Here is a 27,786-nt window from a genome sequence, read left to right on the forward strand (position 1 = left end):
TTGTCGTCTGACATGGCATTTCTCATTTTCCTTTCCAAAGTGGATTGTTCGACATTTATTTACATTGAATTCCTGCCTCTACAAAGTTGGCCACTGGGAAAGTACCCATAGGTGATTCTGTATCGAGGCTCTCTTATCGGGTGTACCAACAGGTCCAATGAGTTTGGAGTCATCAGCATAAACACTTATTATATTTTTGACTGTGGTCGGTGCGTGATTAATATAAATGTTGAATAGTATTGGTCCCAAGATGGTTCCCTGGGGCACTTCACTTGATGCTTCCACTTCTTCTGAAAAGAATACCTGTCCATTTTTTCGAATATTTTCACTCTTTGCTTTCTCCCGGAAAGAAGCACCCACTCTACGATTATTATGTATTCCAATTGTAAATAACTTGGACCCTAGTTGACGAATGCTTTCGTAAAATTCAATAGAACCAAGTCGACAGGGATTGTTTGATTTAGATGCTCAGTAATATAATCATACGCATCAGTCAAATTAGTCTCAACCAAGCGTCCATGTCTGAAGTCATGCTGACTATCACTGAGCAGCCCATTGATGGTCAGGTGTCCGACAATGTGAGTATTCACGATTCCTTCTAAGATATTACCAGCTACAGATGTAAGACTAACGTGTCGATAGTTGGAAACGCTGTTGCGGCTATCCCGTTTGTGTACAGGTTTTGCGTTAGCCTTCTGCCAATCCTGAGGAATCTGCTTAGTATCAAGAGACTTCTGAAACATGTTCGTAAGGCGGAAGGGCTATTTCCGCATGAGCTTCTTTCAATGCTTGTGGGTGAACTTCATCATGGCCAACGGATTTGTTAGGATTAAGCAGCTTCAGTCGACTTTTAACATCAGAGACAACCACAGTTATCTTTTGCATTGGTTCCTCAGTAGGATGTTTTGGTGTTTCTTGTAAGGGGGCATAGTGTGGAGGCGTGTGCACTGACTCAAATTGACTACTCAATTCAGCTGCAATTCAGTTTTTTGGGGTACTAACTGTATTGCCATTCACAAGTAGTTCCATTACTGAGTGTCTCCCTGGTTTCGAGCTGAAGCGTACTTCCAAATCTCTTAGGGCTAGATTCTGAATCAAATGCTAATCCTTCTTCATATTCTGTCGTAACCTAACTTTTTTTTCGGGTTTATGTAAATTTCTCATAGTTCTCATGAGAAGTGATACTTTTGTATTTGCTCCAATACTTCTTCTTTTTATGCATAGCTGCTTGACATCAAGATTGATAAATAGTAGGGTTGTGTGTCTTCTTTTCCAGGAAATTAATGTATGTTTTTCTGTTGCTTTAATTAAAACCCTGTTCATTTCAAGCCAAGCCTCCTCCATATTCTTAACATCAATGAATCACCAATCTTGGTGTGCCAACTCTTGTCTGACCTTGCTGTAATTTTTGTACACATACTTATTCCCATTATTCTTTTGTGGGTACAACCTAAGCCTAAAAGTAACTGCAACATGGTCACTCACTCCAAATGGTGGTTCCGAACTGACACTAATGAGCGTCTCGTGGTCATAAATAAACAAAAGGTCTAGTAGGACTGGGTTATGCCCACTACTATACCTAGTTAGAAAATCAATTGCTTGGTATAGCGAATGTTCATGAAGGCACTCTAGAATTGGATCATTTGGGTTTTCAATTTTCAACCGATTCTGTGACAGCAAACCCATCAATCCATTATGAGTTCCGGTAAATTAAAATCTACAACAATAACGATGTTCTTATAATATTGCTTATCACATTATCAATAGAATATGGAATTGCAATAGAATGTGGAAGGGAACTTGTTTGACAAAGGGAGCTGGGACTTCTATAAAAACAACCTATGACTACAGGGAGACTTCCCTGTAGAATCGTTATCCATATTTACTCAATCCAAAGCTCTTAATCTGAATTTACTGTAAGAGCTCTTACCTGGAGCGGACATCTGACGCACAGTCCTATCCCTCTACAATTTGGCTTTGACAGATCGGTGAGTAGCTCCAACCCAGGCTCTTGAATTTGTATATCAGCAAGAGCAAATGCAGTATGTTTTGGTTTCACCTCGATGAAGGCAAAAATACTTACTTCATGCCTCGTTGACATCACTGACTTAATTTCGTTCATCTTTGCAGTAATACAGTCTACATTACTATATAGTAGTGTAAGTCCATCAATAATAGAATTGTCATCATTAGCTTCGTTTGCTCCAGAATCACATGATTTAAAAGAAGTGGTATCCGACATGGGTTCATAACTTCTGTTATCCGACCTAGCTTTAACATACAAGTTTCTATATATATTCGTATATTCAACTTCACCAATACTATGAAAAGCAGAAACACTACTTATAGAATTATTTACGAGGCTTAAAGGGGTACCAGATATATTTATGATTCAATGACATTCTCCTGCGACAGTGACTGACGTGTTGCAAGGGTCTGGAAGCTTTTTTTGACAAAATCCTATTTCCTCTGATTACTATATTGACTTCCCCATTCAATCTTCCCTTATGCAGTTTTTCATAAAATCTTTGTCTTTTTTCACGATCATGCTTTGACACGTCATTTCTTAACCGAATAGCACCCTTTCTTGCAAAAGATTTCTGAAGGATTAGGTTCTTTATTTTGAAATTAGCCAATAAGAAGATAATGGAGATAGGACGTTGAGTACTGGGTCTAGGCGTTGTTTTTACATTCCCTAGTCTGTGAACGTTCAGGACAGTAGCATCAGAGATTTTGTCCAAATATTGTGTATATATTCTCATTTTTAATACAGGCTACAGCTTATTTACTGCTAGGCCTATATATTTTGTGCATACCCAAGACTATTGTATCTTAAGCTAAAGGCTCTGGTTTTAAGACTATATGGTTTCTGAAATACTTTAAAACTTAGACCTTTAATTTCAGTTGAAGTATAAATTGAAAAGCCAATCAAGTAAATTTATAGCAGTTCTTATAACTGACTTACCAATGAATTGAACATACCACTCGATGCCTTTTTTATGCTCTTTACGAATATAATGATCTTTTCTAGTGTAAATTCGAATTTAAGCACTTTTTTACCTAAACAAATTTTATTATAAATAATCTTAGCTTTGACATAATGAAGCGTTATTTCTTCGAAAACGATAGCACTGAGAAAACGCAGTATTATTTTGTGAAAACGAGTGATAACTCACACTTTAATTGAACATTCGTCATTTTTGAGGGCTCAAAGAGTGCTTAAATATGAATTTGTAATAGAAACAATTATTTTTTTCGTAAAGAACATAAAAAAGGCATCGAGTGGTATGTTCACTTTATTGGTAAGTCAAGTTATATGAACTGTCATAATTTTTTGCAAATTCGTCATTTTTAAGAGCTCAAAAAGGGCTCAAATTTGAATTTACGGTGGAAGCGATTATTATATTCGTAAAGAGTATAAAAACAAGGCATCGAGTGGTATGTTTACTTTATTGGTAAGTCAGTTATATGAACTACTATAATTTTACCGCTAATCAAGCCTAACATTTAGCAAAATGTAGGGTAATCGGTTATAAAACTTGCGTCATTTTTCTCCAAGTATTCGCAACGCTGTAGGACTAAAAGCCCCAACAGTTCAAATGTAGGTTTTACTGTTTAGTTGAATATTTAGCAATTATCTAATTGATTGTTATTGTCAGTCTTAAAGTTCATGATTACTTATTTTTGATTGTAAATTTGAGGCTAATAGTGCTATAAACGTCGAGTTTTTCTTTCAAAATAGCCTACAATGAACAGATGTTTCACTAATGGTGTTTGATCTTCTCCAGTGCTAATATTTACGTATCTTGGAGAAGAGTAAATAGTATGCCTATGTTATATAGGCATGCTGGCTCAAAATGCTTGGCTAATTTTAGTGAAAATAAAGTAAGTTGGTATTAAATGCAGGCACTTATGTAGGCTACTAAGATTCCTTCTGTGAAGAAAAAACTATGTAGGCCTAAATAAAAGGTTATTGGTATCAACCTATATTCCTCATTTCACACTACAAGTAGGATAAGAACCCCATAACATGGACAATACTTAATCTTAGACAAATATCTTGATTAAAATGTATCTCCCCTAAACTTGGGAAAGAGTTTCCTAATCTTAGGTGCAATATATACACATGTATATATATATATATATATATATATATATATATATATATATATATATATATATATATATATATATATATATATATATGGTAAAGTCTAGTCAATTGACTTCTTGCTATCTTGGAAAGGGTTTAGGTTAGGAAAATAAAACTTTCAGGGATGGGTCTACAGGCTATATTATGTCCCGGGAAGATATTTTGAAGTACCCACCTCCACTACTTCTCCCTCTAGAGGGCCCTGAAATTTGCCTACATGACAGACTTAACCTAACCTATTGAAATTTTGACAAAACAACATTTTACCTTAATTTTCAGTTGCTAGTTGCTTTTTCTCTGCCTTTAGTTCTGAAAATACAATTCCTGTTATTTGAGTAGAATCTTGAGCCATATCAATGTTTTTTTTTCAAAATTTAGGAAATGTATTTACATATCTTTAAAACCTTATAAAATGGAATTGAGCAAAGTTATGAAGCTGAAAACAATTTTGTTGTACATCAATTAAGCAGAAGATCTATTTTTCAAGGTTTCACTTTTATAATGCACATATTTTTAAAGATTATCAAAGGTCAGGGCCTCTAGGGGGAGAAGGAGTGGAGGTAGTTGCTTCAAAATACCTTCCCGGGACATACTTTAGTCTGTAGATTAATCCCTGAAAGTTTCATTTTCCTAACCTAAACCCTTTCTGAGATAGCAAGAAGTCAATTAACTAGAATTTTGAACTATTTGAGATTGGCTGATTTGAATCTTCAAAACTTTTTTTTCAACACTTATAGCTTAGCCTATTTAAATACAATGGTTTTGACTCACAATACTTATTGTAGAGTAAATGTGTTGAAGCTTGAGCCTGTCTATGATTTGTAGCCTACTTTTTTCTAACTTTAAAATTTTGTGACTAACCCTCTTCTGATATCTAAGTCTTAGAAATTTGCCTAGCCTACTTGACAAGTCATTACCTTTTGAAATTTTGAAAAAATAACAATTTACCTTAAGTTTCAGTCATTTTGTTTTTCTCTGGTTTGAAAAGTGTTTTTCTCTGGTTCTGAAAGTGTAATTCCTGTTATTTGACTAGAATTTTAAGCCATATCAATGTTTTTTTTTCTAAATTCAGGAAATATTTTACAGATCTTTGAATCCTCTTATAAAATGTCTAATTTATAATAACTTGTAAATTAGAATTGAGCAAAGTTGTGATGTTAAAAACAGTTTTCTTGTACTTCATTAAGCAGATTTCACTTTCATAACACAAAGCTTTTTAAAGGTCAACAAAGGATGCAGTTTTTTTTTGCATAGGTAGCAGTGAATATTTCCCTTTTCTTTTTTATCACCTGGGGCCAGAAATGTAAAGAAGAGAACAATAAGAAAAGACCTGATAAAGTTTTCAATAATAACTAATCATAATGATAATAACAAATGATAATTTTCAAATGACAAAGTTTTCAAAGGTTCCTGAAGCATTTTGAGATTTTTATGGCACTTGGTATTCACCAAGAGATATATAAAGATTGCTAATTCTGTTGGTATGTCTATCCTGGTTTTGCTAGTTTAGACCCTTCCAGATAAGCTTGGACAATGAAATTTGGCAGGCCTATCAGGGACCAGACTAAATTAAAAAATAGTCATTTCCCTGATTTGACCATCTGGGAGACAGGGGGGGGGGGGGCAGTTAATTTGGAAAAATGAGAAAAAATGAAGTATTTTTAACTTAGAAATAGGTGATTGGATCTTAAGCAAATTTGATATTTAGATTGATATTGTGTCTCAGAGCTCTCATTTCAAATCGTGACTGGATCAGGTGACATTGGGGGGGGGACCTAAAATCTTGGAAAATGCTTAGAGTAGAGGGACCTGGATGAAACTTGGTGGGAAAAATAAGCACAAATCCTAGATACATGATTGACATAACCAGAACAGATCTGCTCTCCTTGGGGGAGATGGGGGGAGGGTTAATTCTGAAAAATTAGAAAAAATGGGGTATTTTTAACTTATGAAGGAGTGATTAGATCTTAATGAAATTTCATATTTAGAAGAATCTTGTAACTCAGATCTCTTATTTTAAATCCTGACTGGATCAAGTTTCATTGGGGGAGTTGGGGGGGGGCTGAAATCTTGGAAATGCTTAAAGTAGACAGACCAGGATGAAACTTGGTAGGAAGAATAAGCACAAGTCCAAGATACATGACTGACATAACCAGACTGAATCCACTCTCTTTGGGGGAGTTGATTTAGAAGGACCTCGTGTCTCAGAGCTCTTAGTTAAATACTGACCATATCTGGTTATGTCAGGGGAGTTGGAGGGGGAAACAGGAAATCTTGGAAAATGCTTAGAGTGCATAGATTGGATGAAAATTGGTGGGAAGAATAAGGACAAGTCCTAGATACATGATTGACCTAATTGGACAGAATCTGCTCTCTTTGGGGGAGTTGGAGGGTGGGGGGGTGTTAATTTGAAAAAATTGAGGTATCTTTAACTCAAGAATGGGTGACCAGATCCTAATGAGATTTGATATTTAGAAGGAATTCATGTCTCAGAGGTCATTTGGGGAGTCAGAAGGGGAAACCGAAAATCTTAGAAAATGCTTAGAGTTGAGAGATCTGGATGAAACTTGATGGGTAGAATAAGCAAATGTTGTAGATACTTCATTGATGTAACTGGACCAGATCCACTCTCTTTGGGGGAGTTGGGGGGGGGGGGGTCCAATGCTTTGGTGCTTCTGGATGTGCAAGGACAATGTCAATTGGTAGGTTTGTCAGGGACCTGCACAAATTGACTTGGTAAAGTTGTTTTCCCCAATTCGACCATCTAGAGGTCTGAAGAGAGAGGAAAAATTAGAAAAAATGAGGCATTTTTAACTTACAAGTGTGTGATCAGATCTTAGTGAATTCTAATATTTAGAAGGACCTTGTGTCTCAGAGCTCTTATTTTAAATCCTGACTGGCATTAAGCCTCTTATTTTTCTTTTAAATCAATCTGTTGATTCTTAGAATTCTTAGAAAAAAAATATTCTGAAATTCCATGATAATAATATTTGGTGAATTTGTTAGTTCTGTTGTGTTAGTTTTGCTCATTTGCAGCTTGGGTAATTTGACATGTTTGTTACAATTCATGGATTCCTATTGTAATTCATTAAACATACACAAATTTTGCTGTTGTAGGCAGTAAAAAACAACCAAATTTGGTTGCTCTACTGGTCCTTGTCTATCACTAATTTATCAAAGTTTTTTCTTTGCTCCTATCTGATCTGTTGCCAAACTTGTAAAATTCAAGTATTAGGACTATCCTGATACTGAATTGTATTGGTTTAGTACTTCCCCTTACAAGATTTGATACTTTCAGCTGGTTCAAATTCATTACTTAACTGTGCAGTTTGGCTATTAGTCAGAAATCCAATTGAGAAGGTTAACAGAGAATTGCAGATGAACAGATAAAATGGCAGAAAATTCAAAATGCAACATTACAAAAAAAAAATCAAAAAAGTAAAATCTTGCATTTTGCAAAAAAGCCTCAACCAATTAAGTAATTGATTTTTCATGAAAGTCATTAGGCTATGGAACAAAAGCCCTTTAAATGATGTCTGTTTTCCTCTATATTTTTAAGAGAGAGAGAGAGAGACACTTTTTATTATACATATCATCAATATACAAAAAAACCACATCAGCCACTTTAGAAAGTCAGAGACTTGTTAGTAGTGGCTGATAAACATTAATGAGCACCAATACCAACAACATTAACAAAAAAAAAAGAAACAAAATGAAACAAAAAAGTAAGTGGGAAAAAGAAAACAACAGGAAAACAAAGAATAAGAAGAGAAACAAAAAAACAAAAAAAAACAACAACACTTAAAAAAACAAATCAATAAGCCATCCCATTTAAATTATTTATTTATTTTCTACTCAGAAGGTAATTCCTCAGTCTACTCTTAAACTGGCTAACATTTTCAGATAACCTTATACTCATTGGTAAAGAATTCCACACTACTGGTCCAGCAAACTTGGGACCAAAACTTCCCCTCTGAGAGCTGCGACACTCATTTACCAAATCATCCATATTTCTAGTCTCATAACTGTGGTATGAAGAATTTCTTATAAACATTTGACGAAAATTTCAGGGGACAAACCATAAATACTCTGAAATATAAATATAGCAAGTTGATAATCATGAAGTTAACATAGGCTAACATTAAAGATCATAAGTTTCCTATAGCAATTAACTGTATCATTTTCACCATGGACACAATTTCCTAGTAGTCTAATAACTTTATTTTGTAAATCCTGAACACGTTTAAAATTTGCATAAAATCCACCAGCCCATATCACACAACCATAAGAAATATAAGGCATGACAATAGAATAATAAAGAGTTAAAAGGGCAGAACGAGGTAACTGATTTCTCAGACGCCGAATCAGTCCAAGCCCTCTAGATACCCTAGCTGCCACCTGATCACCATGTGCTTTCCAATTCAGATTTTGATCAAGCTGGAAACCAAGGTATCTCACCACAGCTACTTGTTTCAATGGCCTATTACAAAGAAATATTTTTCCATTTAAATCAACTGGACTTCCTTTCCTACTAAATAATATAAAATGAGTTTTAAAAACATTCACTGATAAACGGCTAATCTTTGTAAAAATTAAAAGATGACTTAAAGCTTGATTAATTTTCTCCACAAGATCATCAGCATTTCTTGCAGCAGCTGAAAATACCGTGTCATCAGCGAAAGAAGTATTAACAACACCTGGAACATAAAACCGCGAGTATCTACATATACAAGATATAATAAGGGACCCAAAACAGAACCTTGCAGAACACCACAACTTATAAAAAATTTATTAGATATAACATCATCAAAACATACACGTATCGACCTCCCTATCAAATAAGATTCAAACCACTTTAAAATACTACCTGTGACTCCAAGTGACCTTATCCTATCAATTAAAATTTTAAAATCAACTGTGTCAAACGCTTTTTTAAAATCTATAAAAACCGATAAAGTCATTTCACCATTTTCCATTGATGTATTCAGAAAATCAAGAAAATGCTGCATAGAAGACGCAAACAAGTTTCCTTTTGCTATTATAGAACAAATTTGGCGAATTTGTTAGTTTTATTGTGCCAGTTTTGCTCATTTGCAATTTGGGTAATTTGACATGTTTGTTACATTCCATTAGACTTCTATTGTAATTCATTAAACTTTCACAAATTTTGTTGTTGTAGACAGTTAAAAAACAACCAAATTCGGTTGTTCTACTGGTCCTTGTCTGTCACTAAATTCTTCAGAGTTTTTTTTCTTGGCTCCTATGTGATCTGTAGCCTAACTTGTAGAATTCAAGCATTAGGCCCATCCTGGCACAGAATTGCATTGGTTTAGTACTTCCACTTACGAGATTTGATAATTTCAGCCGGTTGACATTCATCACTTAACTGTGTTAGTAGTCAGAAATCCAATTGAGAAGGTAAACAGAGAATTGCAGATAAATAGATAAAATGGCAGAGAATTCAAAATGCAGCATTACAAAAAAAAAGTAAAATCTTGCATTTTGCACAAACCTTGGCTTAAACCATGGCTATGGAACAAAAGGCCTTTAAATGATGTCTGTTTTCCTCCATATTTTTAAGAAGAAATGCACAACTCAATCATACTAAGCTTGAGATTATCCAACTGGAAGTCGTCCTCATTTCTTAGAGTCATTTTATTTTTGTCAACATACATTACCTAATATTTTGACCTTTCAGCTGTAGATTCTCTGTTAATTGAGGAGGGAAGTATAATCTTCTCCAGAAATTAAAAAGATGATTGGGTGATTGTCTGTTAATGGAACACACTTAAGAATTAGCTGTGTAAGATCTGACATAAACCAGTTTGCCTTTCTGGGATTGGTTATAATTTGCTTATTGTGAGAAAAACTACAATGCATGTATGTCTTTATGAAATATTTAATATATAGAGGTGATTAGGGGTTAGGTTAGATGTTTAATATAATGCATTCTGTGTGGCCTACTTTCCACAATCCTCTTTCATAGTTTACATAATTTTTTCTCTAAAGTAATATATTATCATCATGTTTTGGTATATTTCATTAGAATTAACCTAACTTCACTTACTGGGTGTGTTCCATTTAATAGACAAGTACCAATGATTTTTCACTCAACTGACAAACAACTTGTCAAATCAAGCACTTCTTGATTTAGTTTACAAGAAATACAACTTAAAAGCTTTTTTACTCCAACTTGATGGGAGTTTTTACCATTCTATATAACTACTATTTCATTTCCCATTATGTTCGACTTATAGTTCATCCCAATATGTTCTGTAAATTTTTCTGCTCCTCTTTCAAAGCTTCTTACAAGTTGGAGTTACCATTTCTTTATCTTACCCAAGTTAGGTGTTCAGCACCCCCAGAAACAACAGGACTTGGAATAAGTGTCTAAAAGTCCCCTAAGTCCCTTTTTTGGGCTGAAGTTATGCAGAAAGTCCCTTGAATCCCCCAGAAGTCCCTAAATTCCCTGTTTGGGAGCATGGTATATTTGAAAACTGAAGCATAATATATTTGAAAGACCCACTTTAGAACTTAAAACTTTGACTTTATTCAATATAAACACACAAATAAAAGAGAACTCTAGGGACTGATCAATGATTCCTAGGGCCTAAATGTAGCCCCGGAGAACGTCGAGTATTCATATTAATATATGACTGATTATTGAAAAAAACAATAAAATGTTAAATATTGAAACAGAAAGAATACTGCAAAAGGCACTGTGCACTACATTAAAAAAGAAAAAAAAAGAAGAGAGAAACCTCCTAAACCTTATTCATGTGTACTAGTAAAAAGAAGATTTTTATAATTGTATTGAAATGATGGAACTGAAACAGAATCCTTTATTTCCAGTGGAATACTTTTCCATAATTTCACTCCAACATACTTTATAGAAAAAGCTGCTCTTTGCATGTGACAAATATCTGAGATAAGAGAAAAATGTGTAGATGACAACGCTGGATAAACGTGATAATATGATGATAAATAGAAAAGGACAAGTTGTGTTAGTCCTGGGGGCACTAGACTATTCAAGTATTTATGCACAAATACAGCAGTTTAGAGCTGATAAATTTGTCTTACTGTTAGTAACTGAGATTTCAGAAAAACTTCTTTAGTATAACTTTATTAGAATAAATTGACTGTACAGCTCTGTTTTGTAAGATTTAAATTGTCTTTAAATTATAATGGAAAGAATTTCCCCAAACATAACAACTTAATATAAGGATAAACAAGAGGTAATAAACAAATAAACAGGAAGGATAAACAAGAATAATAAACAATAATAATAATAAACAATAAAAATAAACTAATAATAATAATAATAAACATATAGGATAACATATAATATATAAGATATAACATACATAAACATGTATATACATATATAACATATATAAAACATATACAAACATATAACATATAGGATAATAATAAAAAAATAAAGCATTCACAAAACTTTTTGTGGATGGAAAGTTTTCAGACCATATAAAATCCCAGCTCCTCTTGCAATTTTTATAGATAATGTATTTATATGTTCTTTTTATGACAATAATTCATCAATAATTACTCCTAAATAATTAAATTTTGAAATCCTATCTATCCATGATCAATGGAATCCATGATCAATGTTCAGCTGTGCACAACGGATTCATGAAAGGGCTCAAGGAATTTGGAGAAGAATCATCCAACTTTGTTATCATCTTGAGGCATTTTTTCCTTGACTGACCTGCAAGATACAAGGATTTTCGAGATGCCCAGAAAAGAAAGGTGTCCCATATAATAGTTTCATTCAGCACGTCTCAAAAAGGTGGCTGATGTTGGGTCCTGCTGTTTGCTGAGCAACTGATCAGTGGCCAGCACTCTTGAAGTATTTTTTGCATTACGTAAAATTGTAAAAATATTTGAAGAATGTCGTGTCATCAGCAAAGTATCTCAAGAATTTAAGCTACTGTAAAAGGGAATATATGCTTGCAGAGCTCGAATTCTTGTATTCATCATCTGATTTTGTTTTTTACCAAATTGGCAGCAGTGTTTCAGAAGAACTAACCCCTTGTGTACGCTTTTCGTGCTGATCTGAAAAACTTACTTCTCACTGTTTTAGCAAGACTTCTGAAACCCAACATTCTCATTTCTATTGATGAAATTTCCACCAGTTTGCTTGTGATGCTTGGACAACTGTTTGCAGGATACTATTGTAGGTGAGCAGGCTGAACTTGTGTTAGATGGGCAGGAACTTACCTTGGCAGAAAGACAAGGGTTCAGTCAAAGGGTATGAATGTATTTCAAGGCTGCTGCCAAACACTTGATCAAGAAGTGCCCCATCTCTTTTAATAGCCATCTTGTTTAGGGGTATGGATACCATGGAAAGGAAAACAGCTAGAACTCCATCAGATATATTTGTGCTTGCTCAATAGATCCTGGTAGGAGTATGTGCTGATGACGTTAGAAGTGAGTGGATATTGCTACAAGCTGACAACTCAGTAGAACGAACGTCATCACGCTTCAACTATTACTGGCATTGAAACTTCTCTATGATGCTCTTGGTGGGCAAAATTATACTCTTTTTTCAAAGCTTGTAAAGGCTGCATTGCTATTATTACATGACAGTGCTTATGTAGAGAAATATTTTTTGCTCTTGGGAAGACTTCTTCTGTCAGACAGAACCGCCATGTCAGAAAGAATCCTGAATACAAAGCTTTGTTTGATTGAAGGATTGAACACATATGGAGGCAAACCCAAATAGGTTTCCTATTCCTGAAGAGTTGTTGACTTTGACTAGGTCATCTTGGTCAAAATGCTAAGACTATGTGGAGAGCAAAGCAAAATACAAGCTTATGAACAAAGCGTCCAAGACCAAGAGAAAGAAAGGGAGCTAACCCTAATTGATATCTTGAGCAAAAAAAAAAAAAGACTTGAGGAATCATTGCAAGAAAAGGGGGCCTCTGAAAAACAATAAAGGACCAATTGCTGATGCCATCTCGAAAAAGGCCACCAATCGCTTATGGAGAGTGGTGGCTCCAAAGGATTCCGTGGATATTGCCTTGACCAATTACTTGCTAGAGAGTGTCATAAAAACGTGGGAAGATGAAAAAAAGGATAAAAAAGAGTGGGCTGAAAAGGACATACAAAAGAGGAAGTCAGACATGATAAGCAAGCTAACCAATCTCTCAGAGAAGTTGAAGAAGTGACTGAGTTAACTTGCAAACTCAAGTCTTATGAAGGGTTTTTCCTTGCTTCTAGTCTTGTCTTGAAGTTACTTTTCTTTTTTTGTTTTAGATAAACATAACTGAAAGTTTGAACAAAAAGAAAATGGAAAAGCAAAGACAACTGACCTGTCTCCACAGAAAATGGATTCCTTTCAAGGCTCATAAATATGATGATTCTTAGGGTGACTTGACCACTGCTTCTGATTCATGAGCAAAGGAATGTTTTGACCATGAATGGCAATCAAAATCCCTTCCCGCTTTTGTCCCTTTTTCATCCCTAAAAGCCCCTTGACAGGTCGTCAAGTCCCTTTTCTAATGAACAGGAATTATTCCAAGCCCTGAAAAAAGGAAAAAATTATTAGACTGTGTTTTCGTCAGTCAATCGGCCGGATTGAACTGGATTTGAAAAGAAAGGTGAAGTAGAATTGATTGCAGAGTTATATTTCTTCTGAGTAATGTTCTCGTGGTTTTGTGAAATTGCTTGAATGGTAATTTTCTTATATTTGCTTTGAAATAGCAAGTGCTGATAAGAAGTGTAATGTTTCTGTAACCAGATCCAACAGTATAACCGTCAAATGCTGTGAATGTGATGCTAAAATAAATAAAGACTATTTAAAAAAAAATATCAGGTTCGTCGTGTTCACAATAGTCTTGAAGAAGCACCGAAATATGTGATTGTGCTGTTGTTTAAAGACCCGTTTACAGGGTTAAAGATGCAAAAGCGTAAAAAAACATGTAAGAGTGGAAACTGGCACTAGCATCCAAGAGTTATATTATCAGCGCCATCGAGCGTTTGGCAATAGTGTTCTTATTTATCCCAACCCATTTCGTCGATTAGGTACTTCGAAGTGTTTCGGAGGATAGAGAAAGCATTTTGTCACCGGCTGGCTTATCAGCTTAAAGTCAACTACCCTAGTTAACCTGCCATATTTATACCAAGCTAACCTTGGCCTATTCCGTTCAAACTGGATTATCAATTACAACAATTCTTTAAAAAAATTGATGAATTATTAGTTATCGAAAAACGTCGGCTCTTCGGCTCTAATCTTATGTGCTTCATATGTCAGCCTTTCTCTGACATTTTCTTCCATTTTAATAAAATCGTCGGACACAGTGCTGTCAGTGGCGTTAGAAATATCCAATTACAATCTCTTTCTGGTCAAAGATTACTGTCACTACAGCTTTTGCCTGTGAAAGTATTTCTGTGGCGATAACTGCCAGACCAATTCCTAAGGCCCTGCCACTACCTGAATAAGCCATAGTGTGTGGAGATGCCGGCTTACAATCAATGTTTTCAGCCATGGAATTTCTTTTAATTGCAATATGTATTGACCAGAATTTCGTTCTGGATTTCTTTAAAGGGGTTGAACAAGCCCGTCATTTTCGGGCGTGGAGTGGAGGGGCGGCATCTTAAATCCATGGTATTAATTTGTATTTAAAAGAGCATTAATATTGTAGTGATTCCGCCATCTTCATCTATTTTTTACCGTTCCTCTTTCTTTTGATCTGCTCATCACTTCTCATATTTGCTAATATCAATTTACTTCGCATTATTACATTCATCAATATCAGGTAAAAAATATTTATCGCTATGAATTTTGCAATCAATTCAGAGAAGGCTCTTGTCCAAGTATGTTACAATTTATTAGATTATCAGTGCATTATAGAAATTTAAAGCTACCGCCAATGATCCATTGGCGGCTAGCGTTTACCCTCCCGGAGAATACCCCACCGTGGAAAATACCCAACCGAGGGAAATACCCCCCCTGCAGAAAATACCCCCTCCCCGCTGAAAATCGTTTTTTAAGTTTCTTTTGTGCTCCCCTTTGAAACCTCAACCCAACAAAAATCCTGGTTACGTATTTTTTTGACTAGTTTTTTAGATTTTTTCGTTTGATTTTGACTTTTTGGGACCAATGTAACTTGCCTCAGATAGTTCAAAAGTGGAAAGGAATGAAAACTCTGAGAATTTCTCACTAATTATGATCTTATATATATTATGCAATTTCTACATATTAAACTGTATGTAAAGGTCAATCTTCTTTTGTTTTTAATTCGGTGAAAATGAGGTAGCGATTTGGTAAAATCTACGAAGTTTGCCTCCCCCAATGAAGAGAAGCGTGGGACACCCCTGCAAAGCACAGTAGTTTTTAATACATAGTTTTAATTCTAGGTACTGTACTGTAAAAAACCATTATTTATCTTTCATATAACTTAAACCTTTCATATATTTTTTTAGCCAAAACCTAAAAGAAGGAAAATAAAAGCACAATGGGCTCCCAAGTCCAGACCAAAACTCCTGATTCCAGCAGCTCCTTTAGATAGCCTGTTCTTTGCACAGTGGTGACCATGTTATTTGGAAACAATGGGGAGTCAACTGCCACTACCCTTTGTCATTATAGTTGTCTGACAGCAAAAGCAGTTACGAGCAAAACTCCTGATTCCAGCAGCTCCTTTAGATAGCCTGTTTTTGCACAGTGGTGACAATGTTATTTTGAAACAATGGGGAGTCAACTGCCACTGCCCTTTGTCATTATAGTTGTCTGACAGCAAAAGGAGTAACAAGCAAAACTTCTGATTCCAGCAGCTCCTTTAGATAGCCTGTTCTTTGCACAGTGGTGACCATGTTATTTGGAAACAATGGGGAGTCAACTGCCACTACCCTTTGTCATTATAGTTGTCTGACAGCAAAAGCAGTTACGAGCAAAACTCCTGATTCCAGCAGCTCCTTTAGATAGCCTGTTTTTGCACAGTGGTGACAATGTTATTTTGAAACAATGGGGAGTCAACTGCCACTACCCTTTGTCATTATAGTTGTCTGACAACAAAAGGAGTAACAAGCAAAACTTCTGATTCCAGCAGCTCCTTTAGATAGCCTGTTTTTGCACAGTGGTGACAATGTTATTTTGAAACAATGGGGAGTCAAATGCCACTACCCTTTGTCATTATAGTTGTCTGACAGCAAAAGCAGTAACGAGCAAAACTTCTGATTCCAGCAGCTCCTTTAGATAGCCTGTTTTTGCACAGTGGTGACAATGTTATTTTGAAACAATGGGGAGTCAAATGCCACTACCCTTTGTCATCATAGTCGTCTCATATAGCAGACATATCGCTGCTGTCCTCGTGCAGTATGCTACAATATGTTCATACTAGCTGTTGAAGGAGTTTAATTTTAATTGGTTACCTTGTTTTAAACTTAATTTTAATACTGGAGATACCATTGCAGAGACGTTAGTTCGCTCTTCTACTTTTAAGGGGGTGGGGGGCAACATGTATTCTCCAAACTATAGGGGAAGGGGTAAATTAGTCATTTTTTGATTTTTTTTTTAATTAAAATGCACAAAAAGGTGTGTTTCAATGAATATATCAATAAAAAAATCTAGTCTAGATAGAGGCAAATCCTCATCCTCCCTGATTGACGCATTGTGCTAAACGCAGCTGTGTGAAGCCAGATAGACTTAGCTGTTAGTAGTAACAAGTTGTAATACGTAATATAAATAATATTACATAATATAATAATATAAGTAATATAATATAAGTAATGTAAGTAATATGATATAAGTAATGTAAGTAATATAATATAAGCAATATAATAATATAAATAATATAATATAAGTAATAAAGTAGCTGTTAGTAGTAATAAGGATATTATCAATGCCGTTTGCTATTGGTACGTTTTCGTTCATTTCTGTAAGCATTTTATTTCTTATTTGATCTTTTTAGTAGCACCTTGGGAGGCCTCCTCTTTCATGGACACTGCCAGGGAGCTTACGAATTTAACTTTTGTCATTATAAATTTTCCCAAAAAAGTATTAGAAAGAGCTCTCAATTCTAGTGGGTCGAAAATCCTGAAAAATGATTTGGTCTATTAACTTGTATTTTAAGCAACATTAATAGTATTAATCAATCCATTCGTGTAGGCTTTGCCACAGTCATGTAAATCATAAAGACAACGACTCAAGACTAGGCCAGTTTGTTAATTTATCATAGGTTTCAACAAGTTCTGTACATTATAGAACTGGTTCTAGGTCTCAATTTTGAATGACCAGGTACACATTTTGTTATTTAGAAAACCATTGATCAAAGTTCTCTAATGGGTTTTGAGTTGAATTAGTCTAGTTTTGTTGCTGATACATTTCGAAAGTAGGATGTAAGTTCATATTTGCACATGTTTCTATTGAGTGGTAATTTATCATTTGTAAGTAAAAGATTTTTTTTTCTCTTTTAGGTCATAAACTTCCAATTATGCCACTAGTCTTTCTTTTTGGCTTTTTTTTTCTTTCTTGATGCTCAAGTCCAAATGTCAAGTTGTTCTTGTAAGATCTGATTGTTTGATTGACCAGGCATATATTCATGGTGGATCCTCATCTTAGATGGACACACAAGTTTTTCTGGCTTTTTTCAAGCTCAAATTTCGGTAGTCAGAGATCCAATTCAAAAAGTCTGCTCAAATGTAAGCTTGTATTTACATATATCATTCCTTTGCCTTTTTTTTAACCCATGTTCAATAATAATAATAACTAATATTTGTTTTTACCTACTATATAAAATTATAAAAAAATAGTGTAATAGCAAATAAAAACAAGGAAAAAAACCAATCAACAAGGAAGGAAAAAAACGGAAAATTTTGGCATAGTTTAGATACAAAAATTTCGGCCATGCAATGATCCTACTAAAACTGTGCTTTTGCCATAAGTTTACTGTTAAAACGAAAATTAATTAATAGCGGGTAAAATGTATTAATATAACTGTAAAATAAAGTATAACAGTTCAAAAGAGGGATGAAATCTTTTAATCGACAGCGAACAGATATAAAACTTTTAACTGGATGTAGAATAAAAAAAAATACTGTTAAAAGACTAAATATTTCGGTTTCACATCTAGAAGCCCTTATCAACGACTAGCCTAAACAAAACCTATAAAGAAAAATAACAAACGCTGCACAAAAAAAAAGGAAAAAAAACAAAAGAAGACTCACCAATGGCAAACAAACTAGAGGACAGATAATCTTAGGCTACGCAATAGTACTGCCTAAGTAAAGAAAAAAGTGGGCTATGTGTGTCATTTTTTTCCACCAAGGCACTTTGTAAGGAAAAAGTTATTGTAGAAACAATGGATGGGGCTCATTGGATTGGAAGGTGAAAGCTCTTATGTCCATTTTAAGAGTTAAAAGTAATTGGAGGGTAACCAGCACTCCCTCCTATTACCCTATTTTGCTCACAGACATTTGACCAAGATTTTGAGACAGCCATTTTGTTCAGCATAACTCTAAGATTAAATAACTATGCCTCTGAAGATAACAACCCTTCATAGTCCTTGGACTATGGAGTGTAAGTTATCCAAGTCCTTGGAGCAAGAGCTCTAAGTTATGCCATTTGCCCATTGTTTACACATTTTTTTTTTATTGGAAAAGGGCAGTATTTTTGACCATGTTGAATTAACTAACTGCTACTACTGAGGCTAATGGTATTAAGGCAGAACCTTCAGGGAGTGTTTAGGGAGAGTTTGGATTAAATCAAAATACACAAGTGCATTCAGTTTGTCAAAAGGGCATAAAAACAATTTATCAGTAACGGTTCAAAGTACTTAGAGTTTATTATTATAATTAAATACTAAGTAAAAAATGGATTACAGTAAATTGAAACTTTCAGGATGTGTTGAGTGGTCTGTTAACCTAGCATAAAGGCACTGTGTGTGCTATATTATTACTACTACTGTTACAATTACTACTGAGGCTGAGGGTTTTAATATGAAACTTGTAGGGAATGTTTAGGGGTAGGTTTAACTAAATCAAAACGCATTTTGTGAATGCAGGTTGTTATAAACGCGTATCACCAATATCCCAGTAACTGCTTAGAGTATGAAGTTAAAACATTCAGTGTATTTTGAGGGGGTTGTTGAAAAAACAAAGCAAAAGACGCTATGTGTACTCTGCTACCCTACGTCTATTAATAATAATAATTTATTGTTACCCTCTGCATACAACACAAATGCACTAAAGAGGAGTATAAAAATGAAAATAAAATAAAAAGGGCTCAAAAAAAGAAGAAAAAAGAACACGCACAATTCTTGACAACTTCAGACACTTTAAAACACTTTTTTATTAAAATCAAATATCCTCCAATCAGCTACCAAAGGGTTCTCCTTATGACATTACGTAATTCTAATGAAGTGTTGTGGGAAGTGCGGGTACTTGATCTGCCTGTCCCCAGCAGTTTGAGGCCCAAGAGCTGGCCGTACCAATACGGCTCTTCAAACTCACCCCGCTCCCTTCTGCATATTACGTAAATATAACTGAATCAACCCTTTATCCATTGTCTACTTCATGCTCTAGTATATGGATTAAACATCATAAGTTTTCACACCTGGCAATGCTAGGCAATTGGTAGAAAATCAGTATAGTCAATATAATCAATATCAATTCTTGATAGAATTGATTAATAGGCAAGTCAGTGGAAAATCAATGATTCTGTTGCAGCGGTCAGCAAATCTACGTGACATTTCGTCCATTTTTAGACAAATCTCAAAAAGTCCGTACCGTCGCGAAATGCAACTATTACCAGTCCAAGTGGGTATACTAAGAAAATACTTGCATCAAAATGGTGTATTACAGTAGGCACATCCTGAGGCTATTAATTCTAGTTTTATTTACCATAATAGGTAATTTTTTATACACATTATTTGACAATATTTAATGTTTGCCCGCTTCTGTTGGAAAAATGCTAAACAAATAATAGTAGTGCCATTAGCTTATTTTAAGCCATTTACAAATATCATGGTTACTTTTTTGACAATGCACCCCATCCCCCTGTTTGTTCCAGGTGTAGCTCTAGGGATATATAAGAAGCAAAAACAAATAGATTTTTACTTTATAATATGCGGATTTTTTTTTTTAATCAGATTACCATTGTTCCTTCTATTGCTACCCACTTTTTGAAATTATTTCAAATAATATCTTGGTAAATATTGCAAACAATCTCAGCCAAAACTAGGTTAGATCTAGGTTAGCACCATCCTGGAGGATTCTAACGAAAGGAGAAAGCGCTTCTATATAATCTTCGTGGACTTCGAAAAGGTGTCACCTCTCCTCTTCGTCCTATTTGTAGACTACATTTTTAGACATATAAATGGGCATGGAATCCGGATTGTAGGACAACTTCTTCAGGACTTCGACCTCACCGACGATGTTGTGCTCATAGAGTCCGATAAGAAGAAGCTTCAGGAATCCCTGAACAAACCCGAAGAGAAAGCTGAACAATTCGAACTACATATCAACACCCCAAAGACAAAAGCTATGTCAATCAATAATTCACCCATGAGAGTCCAAATAGAAGGAGAGGACATCGGACAGGGGACAGACTTCAAGTGCATAGGGAGGACAGTCACTTCCAGTGGCACCTGAAAAAGAATTGCGCACCAGGATAGCCTTGATCAAGGCATCATTTCAGAGACTTCTACCAGTCTGGAAGCTCACCATATACTCGCTGAAGTTGAAACTCAGGTTGTTCCAGAGCAATGTACTGTCTGCTCTGAGTTATGCTATAGAATGCCTTAAACTAACTGCGAAAAAGAAGAAACGCCTTACCGCTTTTGTGAGTAACTGTCTTCACCAAATCCTTAGAATCAGTTGGAAAGACCGTGTCTGCGACAACGAGATCCAAACCCGCACATGCCAGCCAGATATTGCAACCGTTGTACGATAACATAGATGGCGATACCTTGGAAACATCCTCCGCATGCTAGATCACAGGCTTCAAAAATGCTCTTCCACTGGTAACCGGAAGGCACCCGTCGCTGAAGAAGACCAAAGAACACGCCCCGTATGAACGTTACAGAAGGGCCCTCAAGACGAGTCTCATTCCACAGTGGGACGACGTATACGCAGCGTGTCACATGAAGGAAGATTGGAGGCTACTCACCGACACCCTACGTGCCTTCGGAGGCACTGGAGTAACTAAGGTCTAAGGGAAAGTGCTCGAATGTTGAAAGTATTTGAAAATAGAGATAATTAAAAACATAGGTTGCGAAAGCTAAGTTTTAATTTTTGTTTGTTAAACGTATGCATAATCAAGTTAACAAGATGGATGACTTTTAGTTTTCTTTTTAAATACTTGTCAAGAGTCAGTTGAAACATCCATAGTTTTTGTGTTCTTTGAAAAGGTTTCTGTAACCCATTCTTTTTTGTTTTTAATCTGTATATGCTCTCGAGTCATTTTCTTTAATTTTTTAAAAAATTTAAGAGTTCGAAAAAGAAAATCGTTCGAAAGTAGATGGCCACCTCTAAAATAAAAAAAAAAGAAAACAAGACTATTGCTCATACCTTAATGGGATTCTAAGCAATAAAACTGATAAGCAGAGCATGCGTTCACAAGATCAAGTCCAAATAGAAATGAAATTTTTATTTACGCAACTTTTTATCTTACCATAAGCCTAAGATAATATTAACTGACAAGGAATAACGCACTCAAAGCGTTTATTATTGTATCAAAATGGTGTATTACAGTAGACACATCCTAAGGCTATTAATTCTAGTTTTATATACCATAATAGGTAATTTCTTATACACTTTATTTGACAATATTTAATGCTTGGTGTCTTATGAAGGAAAAATGCTAACGAAACAAAAGTAGTTCCATTAAATTCCTTATTTTATGCCATTTACAAATATCATGGTTACTTTTTTTTACAATGCACCCCATCCCCCTGATTGTTCCAGGTGTAGCTCTAGGGATATATAAGAAGCAAAAACAAAAACAATTAGATTTTTACTTTATAATATGCGGATGATATTTTTAATCAGATTATTATTATTCCTTCCATTGCCACCCACTTTTTGAAATTACTTCAAATAATATTTTGGTAAATATTCCAAACAATCTCAGCAAAAACTAGGTTAGATCAATTCGAGACTGTAGAAAATCTGTTTTAATAAAAGAGGGGGGCTTTGATGAGATGGAGGAGGGGTGTGCGTAGCTGTGTTGGCCGCAGGCTGCTTGGTTGTGCGGTGAGTTGTTAGCAGTAATAGTAGTAGTATTTGACCCTTAAATAAACTACCTGTAAAAGCATCACTATTCACGCCCTCTTCTCTTCAGAGAAAAATAATATGAAAGTTTTTTTGCTGCTACTCACACAGGGGAATGGGCTTTGGACCATAGCTTTTTTTCTGTTTTCAACAAACACGATTTCAGCCTCCGCGTGACGTCTTATTTTATTTTTTGAAAAGTTTGGCTTATTTTTGAAAATTTATATTCACCAAGTAAAATATAAACTGCCAAAGAATAGCAAGAAGACATGTAACCTCTTCGATGATTGTTTCTTCACTAGAAGGAAATAAAATATAATGACATTCCAGATATATATGACGAAAAAAAAATAATTGAAGAAAAACGGGTTTAATTTCTTATAAAGCAGTGACAACAAAATAAAATAAAAACTACACTTTAGCTAACCAAAAAATAAAAATACTCTGGATATTTCGGCCCCACGTCCGGGAGCCTTTCTCAACGGAAAAAAAAGAAAACAACAAAAAAGGAGAAAATTACAACAATTTAAGACTATTTTTAAGACATTATAAAAATGCCACGACAACTAAACCAACATAAAAAATATAAACAATCAAATATATAAGAAACAAAAACTCACATTTTAAAACAAAATATTAGGGCCGAAATATTCGGAATATTTTTATTTTTTGGTTAGCTAAAGTGTAGTTTTTATTTTATTTTGTTGTCACTGCTTTATAAGAAATTAAACCCGTTTTTCTTCAATTATTGTTTTTTCGTAAATGGAAAAGCAGTGTGGTCTAAGAAAATAGATATATATGACATTCCAGAATGTCATAATGTCAAAATGACATTCCAGAATAATGTCAAAATGACATTCCAGATATAGATAGCCTACAATATCAATGCCTGCAGTTTAATATATCACTGAAATTTTTGGCAGAAACTACACGTGTATTTGAATGAACGAACTATGTGTGTGTTAAAATTTTTAATAGGAATTATGTTTGTATTTAAATAAAGAACTATGTGTGTATTTAAACAGAGGAATTATTGTGCACTTAATTTTTTGCAGGAATTATGTGTATTAGTTTAAATAAATTATTTTAGTTTAATTATATTATTTTAATTTCTTATATTTATTTATATTTATTTATTTATTTTCAATTTTTTTATTTATTTATCTATTTATTTATAAAATTAATTTTTTTATTTATTTTAATTTATATTAGTTTAATTGATTATATTATTGAATTATAATTAGTTTAAGTTAAAATGTGTGTATTTTTTTCAGGTCATTACAGATCAAATGACAAAATCATGGTTTACAAAGCCAAAAAAATTGGCATCATACTCGTATTCATAATTTTAATGTGTGTCTCTGTTGATCAACTTGGTTTAATTACTAAATTAAGAGAAGTACCTTTTTCCAAATATTTGGAAAAAATGGATTTGAGTGTTTATAAAACAGTTGAATCTCTTATCAGAAATGAAAAAACAGATCTGCTGCCGTGTTGTTCTCTCCATTTGAATTACACTAAAACGCCTTGTGTATTAAATCAAAAACCAGAATTGGTTATTATTGTGAAGTCTGCAGTTGAAAATTTAGCAAGAAGGAATGCTATCCGTGACACATGGGGTCGTGATTCATCTCTTGATCTCATCGTTCGTACAGTTTTTGTGTTAGGAAATAAATCTGATAATAATCAGTCTCAAAGTGATGCTCGGCGAGAGAACATTGAACATGGTGATATTATTTTTGGTGATTTTGAAGATACGTACTTCAACTGTACCTTGAAAACACTGGTTGGCGTAAGGTGGGCAACTGAGCAATGTGACGACGCCCCATTTTATTTTTTTGTTGATGACGATGTCCTAGTCCTTCTAAAGAATCTCAAAGAAGTCATGTCTGCCCACAAAGATGCTAAAAATCTCTATCTAGGATATGTGTTCAATTCATGGCCTATTCGGCAGAAATTTTCTAAATGGTATATATCAGTTGACGAATATCCTTATGATCGTTGGCCCCCATACGCGACTGCAGGATTTTATTTGCTCAATTTAAGAACTTTAAAAACATTTTACTATGCTTCAAATTATGTCCAGCTTCATCGCTTTGATGATATTTATTTGTCCTTCCTTGCTTTGCACACTTTTATTGCACCTGTGCATTGTGATGGGATGCATTTTCGGAGAAAGTCGTATTATTTTTCTGATGAGTATAAAAATGTTGTCGCTTCTCATGGGTTTGGTAATCCATACGAAATGAGAAGTTTTTGGAAAGTGTTAGTGGATTCATGATTTTAGGCATGCTTGGTTTGTACTTCATTTCTTTTATTAGAATTTTGAGTTTTTCTATGCAATTATTTATCCTCCAAATGAATTTGTAGCTAAAATATTCAAGCTAGACTCATGGAAATTTTAGCAGAGTAATTTAGGTCTCTTAATATGCTCCTCAATTTTATCACTTTTAATCTTTTCTTCATTAGGTGCATATTACTGATAGTTAAAATTCGAATATGACATACTTGACTTAGTAGTTACTGAATCAAAACTGTTTCACATTTGAAATAAGTTTCTGATTTTGACATAAGGCGGGTACCTTAAAAATCAATGGATATCATTCATACCCATTTAAGGCTCCTAAATGAAAATGGTGGGGAGTGATCCGATAAAGAGCAGAGCCAATAGCTAGAGTTTCTCAGCGCAAAGCATGCGCACACCGCTTAAGAAATGAAAAAATAACAATAAGAATCCTAGTACTTCGGCTTCATATTGAGAAGATATTATTTAAAAAAAAAAAAAGCCTAAACAAAACATAGAAAGAAAAAAAAAAACGCTATACAAAAACGAAAGAAAGCTTACATTGAAACAAAATCCAGTGGTAAAGAAACCAAATCATAAATAATAAATCAACAAAGCATTACGCTTGCAAACATCTGGCCAATTGAACCTTTATGCAATTGCAAAATTGCACGTCAAAATATCATCAAATATTAAATTCTATCCAGAGGTTTATTTAATTTTTTTTTAATTTCACGTATGTCCTAAGCTAAAATCGAACTTAAGGAACTATCATGTTTGAATAAAAATGGATGAATCTTTTCATATGAAATAGAACAAAATATCTATATATAAAGTAAAAAAAAAAATTCCCATGCCCTAATTTGGTTAATTTGAGAAAAAAAGTAGAGTAAATAGAAAAGCTAATCGGGGTATTGAAGAAGGGATAAAATTTTGACTAAATTTCACTTTGATTCCGATGGAGAAATTATTTCAAAGATTTAAGGGGTTCATAAGCATTCAAAAGATAACGAGAAAAGTCAACGAGCTTGTGCCAGATTAGCAAAGCAAAATATTCATTCATTTTTTTTTTATTCATTCATTCATTTTACATTTTTTTTTTGTTCAAAGATTCATTCATTCATTTTTTCAAACATAATAGTTCCTTAACTTGTGCTTGATTTTAATCTAGAGCTTATGTGGGATTTAAAAAAAAAGAAGACTGTTTCCCCTGTATGGACTTCCATATTAAAAGACATAATTCAGACGTGCAACATACGTATGGACGTGCAACATGCTTTTGTTATTATTCGTGCTTTGGTCTATTTACCATTAGATTTTTTTTCAAATGTAATTTGAAATTTGGTTTGCAGAAATACTATCATCAAGAGAAACAATAATCCTATTCATAAGTAAGGTCGAATTCAGGTTTTTTGGAGGGAGGGGGTTTACAAAAAAACATAAAAAATTGCATCAAAATTGGATTATATGCATTTTTGTTACGTTTTTAAGAGTCAAACAAATATTTCAGGGGGATGGGGGGCCAAAATCCGTCACCCTCCACACTTGGCCATTGGAACAAAATAGCGAAATCAACAATATACAGAAAGAAAGGCTTGGTCGTAACTATAATATACAGAAATAGGGGACCGCAAAACAGATCCTTGCAGAATTCTAATTGGGATTATACGTTTATTTGAAACTGAATTCTTGATTTCATTGAAACTTGGTTAACGGAAATAGTGTCATCCAACTATACAATGATCCTAGTCATAGGAATGAAATGGCTCAAATCGCTAATATACAGAAAGAAAGAGTGGGCCGTAACACGGATCCCTGAGGAGTTCTATTTGGAATTATAAACTGACCTGAAACAAAATTCTTGATTTCATAGAAATATGGTTGGCAGAAGTAGTATAATCAACAAGCACAATAATCCTAGCCATTGGAACAAAATGGGGCCAATAATTAATATACAGAAAGAAAGCCTGAGCCGTAACTACAATATACATAAAGTGGACCGCTTTCAAATTTTCTCAATACGATTGTGAAGAACAAGGAAAACTTTTTGATACAAAAATAACATTAAAAGTCTGAATACGCCAGCTTTACCCCCGGAAGCGTTTATCAACGAAAAAACAACAACAAAAACTAGCCTAAACAAAACGTTTAAATAAAAATAACAAAATGCTATACAAAAAAACGAAAGAAAACTTACATTTGAAAAAAAATCTAATGGTAAATAGACCAAAGCACGAATAATAACAAAAGCATGTTGCACGTCCATACGTATGTTGCACGTCTGAATTATGTCTTTTAATATAGATAAGCATTTAAGAGATAAAGCATTTAATTTCACATGAATTTATAATCCTAAGTAGAATCCCTTAAGGATTTCGGTTACATCCCACTCTTTCTGTTTATGTGTTAGTTGCGCCATTTGGTTTCTGTTTTAGTAAAATATTGATAGTACGTTTTCTATTTTAAATACTTGTTTGATATTATTTCTGTTATTATACTAGTAGCTATTTAACAATAAAATTGATAATTTTTTTGTTTTCAAATATAGTTCTTTTGATAAAATAATTCGGCTCAAAATTTTTTGTTTTGTTATGTTTACTAGTCGTCGTTAGCTAATGTCATGTTAATATATAAAAAAATGTAACAAATAAAATACATTCTAGTACGTCCCTGTTGTCAGTTTTATATGTGATGTGTTTATATGACTGCTATTGAACCTAAGTTCTGAAGTAGCCAATCTATTTAGAAATACAGAAAAATAAATAAATATTATTGCCTATCAGGACTGGCTACACTATTTAGACCACCCCCAAGGCTTGATTGGCGGCCCTGTTCGTCGAAAAAAGAACAGGTCTCAATAGCAGGATGAATATTTTTTTTTTTTTATTGGAAAAATACTGCCAAATATACCTTATTCTTGGATATACATAAATTTTGTTATTTACCCTGAAATTCAAGGGCAGCTTATGGTTACAGGGTATACCCTGGAATTCCAGGTAAAAAGGGTAATCCTGGGACAGTTTATGATCTCCTGATCTGTTCGTGATTATTTCTTGTAACAAATCTGAACTAAATTCCCAATCGCTACAGCTTGAAGCTTTCTCCCTCCAACCCCATCCTT

The 27,786-nt window shown here is 34.2% G+C and overlaps 2 protein-coding genes across 4 annotated transcripts; one reads left to right on the forward strand and one right to left on the reverse strand.

Annotated features, from left to right (window-relative positions):
• Positions 1-401: 401 nt before the first annotated feature.
• LOC136040722 (uncharacterized) lies at positions 402-743 on the reverse strand. Its single transcript, XM_065725027.1, has one exon. It carries the CDS (start codon positions 741-743, stop codon positions 402-404), a length of 342 nt encoding a protein of 113 aa, XP_065581099.1.
• Positions 744-3,577: 2,834 nt separating this feature from the next.
• On the forward strand, positions 3,578-27,786 carry LOC136040772 (beta-1,3-galactosyltransferase brn-like). 3 transcript variants are annotated; one of them, XM_065725092.1, is made up of 3 exons: positions 3,578-3,601; positions 17,588-17,812; positions 23,656-27,786. In XM_065725092.1, the coding sequence occupies exons 2-3, from the start codon at positions 17,713-17,715 to the stop codon at positions 24,660-24,662; spliced, it is 1,107 nt and encodes a 368-aa protein (XP_065581164.1). In that variant the 5' UTR covers positions 3,578-3,601; positions 17,588-17,712; the 3' UTR covers positions 24,663-27,786. The 3 variants fall into 3 exon arrangements, with proteins under 3 accessions (XP_065581164.1, XP_065581163.1, XP_065581165.1); XM_065725091.1 differs by having other exon boundaries at positions 3,593-3,885; XM_065725093.1 differs by lacking the exons at positions 3,578-3,601; positions 17,588-17,812 and adding an exon at positions 21,834-21,909.

The sequence above is a fragment of the Artemia franciscana genome, chromosome 21, assembly GCF_032884065.1.
Source record: "Artemia franciscana chromosome 21, ASM3288406v1, whole genome shotgun sequence".
Taxonomy (NCBI): domain Eukaryota; kingdom Metazoa; phylum Arthropoda; class Branchiopoda; order Anostraca; family Artemiidae; genus Artemia; species Artemia franciscana.

Bases quoted from the DNA above. Each gene is read 5' to 3' on its own strand.
- LOC136040722 (XM_065725027.1), bottom strand. From the start codon at position 743: ATGTTTCAGAAGTCTCTTGATACTAAGCAGATTCCTCAGGATTGGCAG.
- LOC136040772 (XM_065725092.1), top strand. From the start codon at position 17,713: ATGGTGGATCCTCATCTTAGATGGACACACAAGTTTTTCTGGCTTTTT. The intron at 17,813-23,655 runs GTAAGCTTGTAT...TATTTTTTTCAG, and splicing joins TTCAAAAAGTCTGCTCAAAT to GTCATTACAGATCAAATGAC.